This window comes from Daucus carota, chromosome 6 (genome assembly GCF_001625215.2).
Source record: "Daucus carota subsp. sativus chromosome 6, DH1 v3.0, whole genome shotgun sequence".
Taxonomy (NCBI): Eukaryota; Viridiplantae; Streptophyta; class Magnoliopsida; order Apiales; family Apiaceae; genus Daucus; species Daucus carota.
This window is the reverse complement of record NC_030386.2, coordinates 15,953,748-15,966,068: the sequence shown is the minus strand read 5'-3', so window position 1 is coordinate 15,966,068 and position 12,321 is coordinate 15,953,748. Positions and strand designations below refer to the sequence as shown.

Genomic DNA, 12,321 nt, shown 5'->3' with positions numbered 1-12,321 from the left:
AACCTGAGGTGATAATTAAGTACTAAGCTTAAATTAATTTTACATTAATGTCTTATGAGTTATACTTCATATCGTCTTTGTCAGCAAATCTGATGGTTGCAGGTTAGTTATATATGCTCAATTTATTGATTATAAATAACTAACCATGATATCCAGAAATATCTTGCTTCAGGGGTTGATTTGAAACCTTCTGAGTACATAGACATCTTCATTGCTTCCACAATCTTGAATACTTCAATCGTTATTATTCACTAAGGTATGAACATGTTAATGAACTTCCTCTAGTGAAGTTATTGGCTTCTTCAACTTTTGTCTTCGCATCTTCTAATTCTTGTGCAAATGTATTATTATTTATCTGTGATGTTCTAATGTTGAGTTATCATCCCTATGTAACAGATAGGGGTTGTCTCTATATTTAGACTTAGAGCCGCCGATAATAAACAAGACACGAGAAAGATGGAAGGTAGTGTTGTTGGCTGAGTTATGGGATGACGACAATGAATCATTGGTGGTAGAGGGCGGATGGTTGCTGGTTTGTGGCGTTGGGCGTGGACGGGTGGGGGCAGGGGTGCAGGTGCCGATGGGGGAGATGCATGTGGCAATGGCGGAGGCAGAGGTAGTTTGGGGGGAGAATTAGTAGTATTTGTTTTAGAAATTAATGATATTTCATCTGGATTTGTAATTTATAAAATAAAGGAGTTTGTAGTAGAATAAGACTCTCTCTCTATATATAAGTTTAACCAAAAATCATAGTAAACATAGTATAAAAAATGAAACAAAGTTACTGTGCGAGGAATTAAGCTAATCAAAGTGAAATAACATGCTGATGATGGGACATGATACGCTAAGAGCATCTCCAATAAACTCTTAAATAATCTCTTAAGACTAAAAATAAGTAGCATGAGAAAAAATAAAGTCCCAATAGACTCCTAGCGGCTCTGAAAAATACTAGGAGCTCCTTTCCCCACCTCTTTTTTTAAGAGCCACCACATGACTCTTAACTTGTTTTTATGATACAATATTCACTCCCATCATTTAAATTTGAATTTTTGTGATAATGGAGTTTAAATAATAACTAAATATAATGTTAGGAGTGAGTATAAAGAGCATTGTTGGAGTTCACACTCCTAATAATTGTACTAACTTGCTAGTAGCTTAATATTTAATATCATATTTAGCAATTAACTAGGAGGCTATTGGAGATGCTCTAAACAATATAGAGCATAAAACATACATCACATATTTTGTAGAAGATTAAAGAACTTGCAACATAAAAAATGGTTTCGTGAAATAATTAGATTAAGAATGGTAACAATGGTTTCTCTGCGCAAACTTAAATTCCCTGCGTCATTCTTCAGGCCCTTTAATATTCTGAAGGGCTTTCTTCTTATTTATTCACCACCTCTTTGTCTCATTAGTTAATTACATATGTTATGCTGCTATCTATTCTCTCTAGGCCGGTTGATAAACAACCTTGTATCTTCTATTTATTCACCTGAATAAAAAGTTGGACCTTGTATTTCATACAGATGTAAATTCAAACAATGATATATCTAGATAGCCTATAATATCAAATTTCAGAAAGAGGAGCAGGAGGAGCACGAGCAAGAACAGAAAAGACGAATCTGGATTTGGATGTGCTCCAGTAAAGCCCAATGGTGTCCCCCTTCTTCAGTCTCCTCTCTTTCACAAACTTTGTTCTCCAGGCTCCACTAACTACATAACTCTTGCTGGAACTCAGTTTCTTCAACTTCAATTCATACTCTTTCTCTCTTTCGTAATCCCATACTCTTCGTCACTCACTACTTTCTAGTAGTGGCATGAGTCTGTAGAGATGATCACAATCGCTTTGCCTCAGATTTTTCTTGATTTTCCATGGATCATTGCTCTCATTTCCATTCAACCAAAGTTTTAGTTTTGTAGAGACTCCGAGAAATCTCTCATCTGCCTCCTCTTGACGAGTGTAAGAACGAAAACCGCTAATTCTTTTAGCGATTCTCATGTTGAGTGCACAATCACAAGTACTTAACCTTAAGCTACCTGCATCAAGATCTTCCATCTTCCGCTTTCTTGATTCTTCTGGAATCTCGTTTGGACTCTTCATCCTATCAATCTTCACGACTTCAAGTTTTCGGATTGAAGAATTTTTGTAAGGAGTGAGTTTTGGAAATATTTGAGTATGCGCAGGTATGATGTACCTGGACTATTTATAGGTGTCTCCTTATTTGATTGTGTTTAGAAAAATAAGTAATTGGAAAATAAATTCGATACGGTTTAGGATTGTATTTTGGTATTATGATATTTAGTCAAAAATTTGTCGCATCCAGAGTTAATGCACTTGGATTTTAACCACTAGATTTTTGTGTTGAGTTTCACGGGAAACCTAATGGTAACATTAATTAATTGTTAATTATTATTTATATTTTATAAAGAAAATCTTTTAAATAAAATTTGTTCTTTATATTTATACATAAAAGCAATTTAAAAATAAGCAACACAATTATGTGTTTTTACATCAAAATAACTACTTTCTACGTTTTATGATATTTGCTAACACACACCATTTTTTTACAAATCGAACACACACTTTTGATCGTTAATATTTTTGATTTTGTATTAGTATTAAATATAAAAACTTTACTCATATATATATATATATATGAATCCAAAAAGATCACTCATAACCAGTCTTATAGATTATCTCATGTTATGAACTGACATATCAAACCAGAAAAGTAAAAAAAAAAAAAAAAAAGAGTACTATTTTGGATTAGAGTATTATTTTTTTCTCATTTGTTTCTTCTTAGTTTATAAAGGGGCCGTTGGGTGTACTTATTTCTTAGAAATAACAACTTATTTCTGAAAGAAAGTACACAAAATTTATTGTTTTCTAAAATAAGTCCTTTTTTTCTTTCAACTAGCGAATATGTAACACCTTTTTAACATTTCTATCCAAAAAAGTTGTAAAAAAATATACTTTTTTCTAGAGAAAATAAAGATTTTTTTTTCATAATTAAGTTTTGCCAAGCAGGCCCAAAGTAGTTGGATTTTTACTTATTCTAATTTTTTGAATGTTTTAACGACCGAAAGTGAGCATATAATCAATCAACACTGCACAAAGTGGGCTATATATATATGACAAAAATTAAGTCTAATATATGTCGTAAGTTTCGGGCGCTCGGCGTATCCGTCGTAAGTTATTCGTCGTCAATTCTCCTGCTTGTTGTAGTGCAATATACTTATATAAAGGAGAAGCGAAGGACATGTATAATATAGTACATAAAAGTATTTATTTATTAATGAATACTAATAGAAGTAAACTAGTTTACTAATAGAAGTAAAAACTACTGGAAAAAACGCGCTCCGCGCGAGTGAGAAAAAATAGAATATAAGACATTTTAAAAGATGTTTATTATCTATAGTTTTTTGAATCCTTTTATTCTGTAATTTTTGTTGAAAGAATATATAGCTTTTCTTTCACCGAAACTGTGACTGAGATCAATGAACCGTCTAGGCACTGTATTTCGCCTGCTATTTTGTCTAACAAATTGCTCACCCTTATTATTATTTTCACCAACAACATCTGCTTCTACTTCATTATTATCTACTTTCTGTTGCTGCTGCTGAATAAATGTGACTAAATGCATCTGAAGATTGTTGTAATTGGTGGTCACCTCATCCCCCATGTCCCTCAGTCTCTGATTCTCGGAGTTCATTCGTTCCAACCCAGCATGATGCACCACTAGCTGAAACATTACATAAAGATTAGTCTATCATCTATAGACTAACACACTTTATAATACTCCCTCCGTACTTCCGTTTGTTCACACTTTTTTAACATTGTACCTACATAAAATACAGTTACGTAACTTATTTTTGAGACAAACTCAAAGTCTTCCGACACTTCCCAATTGGACGCGAAGAGTGACCACATACAACCCTTAAAACGTTGCAAGCGAAAGCAGTCAGCAGATAACAATGTTAAGTTCAAGTGTACCTCAGGCTCATGGTGCCAGGCTTGAGATGCCATGTTTGAGGTAGAGTGGTCCATGAGATATTGCCAAGGCCTATCCCATCCCTTTCCATGTAAAAGATGCAACAGGTGTTCAAGATCATTCTTCATGACAAGATCATGTTCTTTAGTTGAGTTTCCATTGATCAGCCTGCAGATATAAAAGCAATCAGAGAAGGAACTTTTGTTTTCATCGTATATAACTTTAAGCAAAGTCTCATATAGGGTTAGGGTAATTATTATCTGAAAAGAAGGCTAAATAAAAGTCGCAGAAAATTATACTTCTTACTACAGAGAAGTGGTCATTCAAAAATAGAGCATGCTAAAAAATTAAAATAGAAGCATATAGCAGCACAATGTCAGTTGCAGCTGTATGCTTCTATTATAAATCCGCACTCCTCTTTTATCCAGCTTGTACAGTTTTATTAAGCAATTCAATTATTCCAGCTTGTTTTCATAAGCCTAGAGCTAGAAGGTATGAACTCTTATTATTGAAACAAAAGATATCTTCCAAAGAAGCACTAAGCTGTGCTATGCTTCCATTTCACAATTGCATTCAGATAGAAGGAAGACATCTAGTTGCTACATCTACAACCTGAAATAGTCTAGTCTACACGTCCTGCATATCAAATGTGTGTCATTGTTTTCATGGAATGCTAATTATGAAAACGGCCATTTGACTATTCTGTGCAATTAAAATCGGTTCAGTTACCAGACTTCCATCAGTAGAGCCAAATCATCACAATTACACATTCACGGCTAGCATATCTGACTAATCATATTGGTACCAGCAAATAATCAGATATAACCAGTCTCCACTTCATGTTAACAAAATCATTTGCAAGGAAAACTAAATAAGTATGTCATAGCTCCATCATCCACTCTTGACTGATCACTGCTAGTGTTTGTGGTGAGAAGATGCAAAGCAGTCTGGTTTTAGTAAAAGAACCAATAGTTGACCAAAAAATAGACACCTGGTTAAGGGCATGACTAAGCTCTTCTCTTGCTGTATGCAGTTGTTTGTCCAATGCCAAATCTTATAATATGAGACAGTCCCATTCCTAGCATTAGAACAAACAATATATATGCACATATACAAAAATATACTGTCAAAAATTGCAGGCTTTTGTAAAGTAAATTGATATCGTAACCAATACTGTACCACCTAACATACCGCAAAATGGTTATTGTTGTGTCCTGCAAGCTATCCATCGTATAAAAAACGTCAATCACAAAAGAAGAAATTTTTTGGGTTACCTTATTATCCAGTATCTGGCGACATTTCTTTATACACAAATCATTGGATTTTTTGTACTTTGTTGAGGCATTTCATCAAACAGCTTCTGGGCGTGAAGGAATCAAACATCGAGTTCCTTTTAGGAAGGAAATTTTAGTTTCATATCACAGAAGAAACCTCTACTTTCTTTTCTCTGATTTGAGGCAGAATCACAACACTTATCATCCTCACAGTGACACCATAGTCTTTTCTCAATACTTGCGTACCACAGGAAAACAGAAAAGCTGTAACTGATATAGTAACAATTAATAAACAGAAAATATGAAGAGTTCAATAATTTTAATTACAAGTAAAATTAAAAAAACGTAGAATGCTAGAAAAATAGAATAGCTGAAGGAATAGTTCTGAGAGGTGCCACGTCACCCTCTCAAGACCCTCCTTTATATAGATATAATATAAAGATTCACTGTAACTGATATAGTAACAATTAATAAACAGAAAATATGAAGAGTTCATTAATTTTAATTACAAGTAAAATTAAAAAAACGTAGAATGCTAGAAAAATAGAATAGTTGAAGGAAGAGTTCTGAGAGGTGCCACGTCACCCTCTCAAAACCCTCCTTTATATAGATATAAAGATGTCCAATGCCAAATCTTATAATATGAGACAGTCCCATTCCTAGCATTAGAACAAACAATATATATGCACATATACAAAAATATACTGTCAAAAATTGCAGGCTTTTGTAAAGTAAATTGATATCGTAACCAATACTGTACCACCTAACATACCGCAAAATGGTTATTGTTGTGTCTTGCAAGCTATCCATCATATAAAAAACGTCAATCACAAAAGAAGAAATTTTTTGGGTTACCTTATTCTCCAGTATCTGGCGACATTTCTTTATACACAAATCATTGGATTTTTTGTACTTTGTTGAGGCATTTCATCAAACAGCTTCTGGGCGTGAAGGAATCAAACATCGAGTTCCTTTTAGGAAGGAAATTTTAGTTTCATATCACAGAAGAAACCTCTACTTTCTTTTTTCTGATTTGAGGCAGAATCACAACACTTATCATCCTCACAGTGACACCATAGACTTTTCTCAATACTTGCGTACCACAGGAAAACAGAAAAGCTGTAACTGATATAGTAACAATTAATAAATAGAAAATATGAAGAGTTCAATAATTTTAATTACAAGTAAAATTAAAAAAACGTAGAATGCTAGAAAAATAGAATAGCTGAAGGAAGAGTTCTGAGAGGTGCCACGTCACCCTCTCAAGACCCTCCTTTATATAGATATAATATAAAGATTCACTGTAACTGATATAGTAACAATTAATAAACAGAAAATATGAAGAGTTCATTAATTTTAATTACAAGTAAAATTAAAAAAACGTAGAATGCTAGAAAAATAGAATAGCTGAAGGAAGAGTTCTGAGAGGTGCCACGTCACCCTCTCAAAACCCTCCTTTATATAGATATAAAGATGCGAAGGAAACGGGAAGAGATTTGTTAAAATAAATTTTACTTTCTTTATTTAACTCTCTATTATAGGGTCACGTCAAATTAGGTCATGATAATTCACGAATAACCTTTTTTCATTTTTAAAAAAAAACAAGAAATCATTTTTCCAAAAAATAAAGCATTTTCTCTGGAGGAAATTTCTCTACCTAGATCCATTTTATTGATGCATCAAAATTGGGAAAGCATCCTAACAGGAAATGGTAAATAATTTTCAGAAAATTTTCTAAATTTTGGAAACAAACTGAGGCTTCTTCACTCTTCAGTACAGTATAGCATAATTGGGCCCAACCCAGATGAAAAACGAAAGGATGAGAATGTTAAGCCGGCCCATATAAGACCTAATCTGCTACAGTGCTACTCATCAATTTATCACTACCCTCATTTTCGCATTTTTGTGTCATAAATCTTACTAAAACCCTCAAACACCCTTTCTTCAAACTCCCTTTTCTTTAATTAAATGGCGATGTCGGCGATTAGAGCGGCGGCGACGGGGAGAATGACGTCACAGGGAGGGCTTAGAGGGATGCTTTATTCAACTATATCATCGGGGTTGCCATTTGCTCCGCCCCAAGTTAATCAAGCCAATAAGGAGCCTCCTGCTGATCCTTCCCCTAATCTCTTTGTTTCAGGTTTCTGCATCTCTCTCTCTCTCTCTCTCCCTCTCCCTCCCTCCCTCCTCCTCCCTCCCCCCTCTCTTTCGACCCCCCCCCCCCCCTCTATATGTGGGTGTCATTTCGTGTCTAGAAGTATGGAGTAATATTGTGTCTTTTATCTTTGCTTTTCATATATGGATATTGTTAGTTGGTTTTTCTTGATTAGTTTGCTGGATATCTGAATTCTGATATTGGAAATGAGTTTACTTGGGTGAATTTCTTGTTTCGGAATATACCGTGTGCTTTTGAATTTTATTGATTTTGTATTGTTAATTGAGATTCCATGGGTATAATGTTACTGATGAAATGGTTTTAGTGCTGTGATATAATTATATTGGAGTTGGAATTCTTGCTAGCTTGTGGAAAAAAGCAGAACATGAACATTTAGGTATAATGAGCTGGACTCTTTAAACTGTGCTTGTATAACTAATGAAAAACCTTGATGTAAATACATGGTAAAAATGAGTACTAGTATTTATTAAGTTCATTATATTGTATCCAGGGAACAAAATTTCAAAGCTCACTGAGAACAGTAGGGGCCTTCTGCACAATGCTAACGCGGCTGATCAGCGTAGCCGAAGTGCAAGCGATTACTATAATTCAGATATAATATCAAACTTGGTCTAGTGAATTCAGTAATGACTAACGAGCTATAACACTTGTACAACTTTAAGGTTCTACTGGGACTTGTAATCTGTTTTCAATAACAGCTAGAGTTAAAAGATTCATATGGCTGGCTAAGTCACTGTAAACTGCTACCACAAAATTTGGATAGACAGATTAGATCAAACCTTTTAATACCCAATTGGTTTACTGCACGTGTCATGTCATCTTAACGACTAGTATAGCCTTAGTGGCCCCAACATTGGTTGGCTACAGCAACCAACAAAAAGGATATAAGTGACGATAAAGGAAAAGAGCTACCATTTAATTCAACCCTGAAAATCTGTAACAAAGAAAACAAGATGCAACCCTGATTAAGCTTCACTTCACAACCCATATCTTATTTTTTGAAACCTAATGCCATCAATATTTGAATATTATCAAATTTTAAAATAATGCTAATTGAATTGTCCCGAATTTTCAAAAATAACTTGATATAATACTGATTGAATAATTTATAGATCGACGAAATATCTCAAGATTTAGAAAAATTACTTTAGTCCTGATGGAGTAATTTACATACATGTAGAAACTACAAATTACTCAGGACAGAGGGAGTATTAAATATATGCTTCACAGTCAATCAATCAATTTGCACCAATCTCTATATAGAACATCTAATAAAGTAAAAACAATGATTGTTAGCCAGATATTCAAGCACCCTCCCTTTCATGTTATTTCATATTGCGCCTGATGATATAATCATTTGCAATGGATGGTATAATATAGTAATATACTTTGATTTGCTAAATAGGCTCAAAGGGGCTTATCTGCGGCTGTCTTATATTTTTTTTTAACACACAAGTATTTTCAAGTGTTTGGACAGACATGCAATGTATACTTATCTGGTCAAATGCGTATAGTTGTCTGCTTATATGCTAAATAATCAAACAAAGTGGTCAAAAAATCATTTTGTTTATAAGAAACGTGTAGTAACAACTTGATCCAACAAACTAAGTTCATATATATGACTTCATTACTACTCAAACTTGTTTGTTCAAAATTGAAAATGATGCAAAATTTGCAAGTTGGGTTCTTTTGATCTTATTCAAACTTTATTGAAGTGAATGCTTCCTCAACTTGACAACTTCATGAGAGAGCATATTTGATTGTTAAATTGAAATGTATAATATTAATTTTGATTAAACACAAATTTCTAATATGAATGATAAATGTGAAGAGGCAGACATCATTATGTGTTTTAAAGGATCAAGAACTAACACTTGCTGTGCAATATCGATCGTAACTGGTGATGCTTCTGGAAATTCTGTGCAAAAGAATTTTTGGGTAGCTGGGGAAGTTGCTTAGTGTACCTTTGTGCATCATACTCCTAAGAAATTCAAGATCAATATCCTCTAGAGCGCCTATGATTGTTCGAAGATTAATCTCAATTTTTTCTCATAGCCTGCATTTTTAGATAATTATATTAACTTCTTGGCTTCCATATATATATATATATATATATATATATATATATATGTATATGTATATAGGGGAGGGTTCTGGTACAAACTTACAAACTTACAAACTTTTTTTGTTCAACACATATATAACTTGAGTTCAACATTTTTTAACATATTTTGTTGAACATCGATATAAATAGTAGTGGAGAAGTACATAAACCAATTTTTATATGTAAGAACTAAGGTAAACATGTTATATAACTAATATTTATGTTTCTAGACCCTACCCAAACCCCAGAGGTATAGTTTAAACATCTTTTTAGATATATTCAACACAATGATAATTAGTGTTCAACACCCGATGTTGAACCCCAGTTATAAATGTGTTGAAAACGCGATTTATTTATGCGTTATTTTTAAAAATTGTGATGTTTTTTGAAGAATTTTCAACATGGATACTTTATATAACTAAGTATTAACACGATGGGAGAATAAAAAAAAGTTTGTAAGTTTGTAACTTAAAAAAGTTTTTATTTGATCCTATCCCTATGTATATATATGTATGTATGTATGTATATAAATGGAGAAATTCGTGCAAAGGTGACATTCTATTAATCTCAAATACAAATCTCAACAAAAATGCTAAACATCTAGCAATTTGAATAAAATATAACTTGATTGAGTAGCACACATAAGATAATACTTTTACCTATCATAAGACCCGTTTCAGCTCATATATCTTCTTGTTGGTAATTACTTGATATTACCTATACAGTTATGCTCGAGACTTCCTGTCTGAAGTTATAGTCCATATTTTTTTTTCTGCTTTCCTGTTTTGCTAATCGTGCTTGTTTCGACTAGCATATGTTGATCATTACAAAATTGTAAATCTTTATTTATAGGACTAAGCAAACGTACGACTACTGAAGGACTTCATGCTGCCTTTGCGAAGTTTGGTGAAGTTGTTCATGGTATTTTTTGCTGCTATGTTTTGATAACTGTGGCTTTAAGTGAATACATCTATTTGAAATAACTTAAGCATAATAATACTCTGTCTATTGCAGCCAGAGTAGTAACTGATCGAAATTCAGGATTTTCAAAGGGATTTGGTTTTGTAAGGTATGCTAATGTAGAAGAGGCTGAAGCGGGTATAAAGGGCATGGATGGCCAGGTTAGTTTACATAAGCAACAAACTCTTGAATATCAATGATTGCAAACTTTTTTCCTAATTTTGTAAGAGATGTTTTTCTTATTATCAATATAATACGTGTGTATATCTATGAATGGTAAAGATTAAAGGGCTAAAGTTTGCTACAATGATAGAAAAAGTGTAAGGTGTTAAGTTCCCAACCACTTCATATCCTATGCTATCTGAACTCAGACTCTGATCCTGTACCCAACACCATGTCATGTTTATACGGGTAGTCGGGTAGATTGTATGATGACTAAATCAGAGAGTATGTGTCGCATAGCCTATATGTACGTATTTATAGTTTGCAAGTGTTGATTGAATCTTACAGCTACTATGTTAATATGCTCCCCGCTTGCTTTTATCTAGGAACAGAGCTTCCCTATTGTTGTGGGAATAATTGCCCCCCTGTAACTTGGTCATAACTCATACATCTGTAGTACTAATTTTAGTGATCCTATCTTACTTATTTTATATATGACCTCCTGGTATTGCTCTGATGGAGAGAGTTGTGAGTTCGATTTGTACAGTGACTGGCCAAGTTGCATGACTTCCTGATTCAGTGCAGTCATTGCATCCTTTATTGGTTGGGTTGAACCTCCAGCTATGGCTTCTTTTAGCTCCCCAAGTTTTGCCTCAACCTTCTCCTTCACAGGTGCAGGAACCTTGTCTCCTAGTTCCTTCAACTGCTTCTCAGTCTGGTAAACTACAGAATCAGCCTGATTCTTTGTATCAATAGCATCTCTCTTTTCCTTGTCTTCCTTTGAAAACCGCTCCACTTCTGAAACCATTCTCTCTACCTCATCAGTAGCCAAGGTGCTAGCACCAGTTATAGTAATATCTTGCTTCTTGCCAGAACAGAGCAGTGACAGAAGATACCATTTGCATCAATATCAAACTTTACTTCAATCTGAGGAACCCCACGTGGAGCAGGAGGGATTCCATCTAGCCGGAAGCTGCCAAGAGACTTGTCCCTAACAAACTCCCTAACATTTAAAAGAACAATATCACTAACATCTCCAGCCAAAACACCAGCCTGAACAGCAGCTCCAAGTGCAACAACTTCATCGGGATTGATAGTGACATTAGGTTCCTTTCCTGTCAGATTTTACAACTCCCTGAACAGCTGAATATGAGTTGACCCGCCAACAAGAATCACTACATGTCTTATTAAGAAGACAAGTTGTGTCAAATTTTTGCAACTTAATTATTATTTTATATGTTAGTATCTATTAATTTAGGATATGAATTCAATTTATTTATTTTTGCCAATGGTTCTTATGATATTTGTTTTTTACTGTCTTGCAGTTTCTTGATGGTTGGGTTATATTTGCCGAATATGCCAGGCCAAGACCAGTCCCAGGCCAAGGCCAGTTTGGCAACACATATGGCCAACGCCAGTGATTGAATATCAGGGATTAAGCTTTACTTTGACCAAGTATCACATGTTAATTAAAAGGCGTTTCTGTGATAGTAATCTATCATCAACTCTTGCTAAACCATTATTTTCTTATCCTTACTTTCTCATTTTCTTTCTAAATATTAGAAACAGAAGAGAGGAACCCATTTATGTCGCACCTTAAGTCGAAATTTCAGTATATGTATTGCAATTAATTGTTTCATATGATTTCTC

General features: G+C 34.0%; 2 protein-coding genes across 2 annotated transcripts; one reads left to right on the top strand and one right to left on the bottom strand.

The window, feature by feature from the left end:
• Window positions 1-3,416: 3,416 nt before the first annotated feature.
• LOC135147222 (uncharacterized) lies at window positions 3,417-5,659 on the bottom strand. Its single transcript, XM_064080093.1, has 3 exons — window positions 4,987-5,659; window positions 3,998-4,163; window positions 3,417-3,746 (listed from the first exon to the last, which is right to left on the bottom strand). Exons 1-3 carry the CDS (start codon window positions 5,103-5,105, stop codon window positions 3,417-3,419), a joined length of 615 nt encoding a protein of 204 aa, XP_063936163.1. The 5' UTR covers window positions 5,106-5,659.
• A 1,507-nt stretch (window positions 5,660-7,166) lies between these two features.
• Window positions 7,167-12,310, top strand: LOC108224790 (organelle RRM domain-containing protein 2, mitochondrial). The gene is made up of 4 exons (XM_017399510.2): window positions 7,167-7,409; window positions 10,402-10,470; window positions 10,564-10,670; window positions 11,997-12,310. The coding sequence occupies exons 1-4, from the start codon at window positions 7,238-7,240 to the stop codon at window positions 12,090-12,092; spliced, it is 444 nt and encodes a 147-aa protein (XP_017254999.1). The 5' UTR covers window positions 7,167-7,237; the 3' UTR covers window positions 12,093-12,310.
• The last annotated feature ends 11 nt before the right edge of the window (window positions 12,311-12,321 follow it).

Excerpts from the sequence above, each read along its gene's own strand:
- LOC135147222 (XM_064080093.1), bottom strand. The coding sequence starts at position 5,105 with ATGTGCATATATATTGTTTGTTCTAATGCTAGGAATGGGACTGTCTCA. Across the intron at positions 4,164-4,986 it reads TTAGTCATGCCCTTAACCAG|GCTGATCAATGGAAACTCAA; the intron begins GTGTCTATTTTT and ends TTATATCTGCAG. Across the intron at positions 3,747-3,997 it reads CCTGGCACCATGAGCCTGAG|CTAGTGGTGCATCATGCTGG; the intron begins GTACACTTGAAC and ends GTAATGTTTCAG.
- LOC108224790 (XM_017399510.2), top strand. The coding sequence starts at position 7,238 with ATGGCGATGTCGGCGATTAGAGCGGCGGCGACGGGGAGAATGACGTCA. Across the intron at positions 7,410-10,401 it reads CCCTAATCTCTTTGTTTCAG|GACTAAGCAAACGTACGACT; the intron begins GTTTCTGCATCT and ends CTTTATTTATAG. Across the intron at positions 10,671-11,996 it reads TAAAGGGCATGGATGGCCAG|TTTCTTGATGGTTGGGTTAT; the intron begins GTTAGTTTACAT and ends ACTGTCTTGCAG.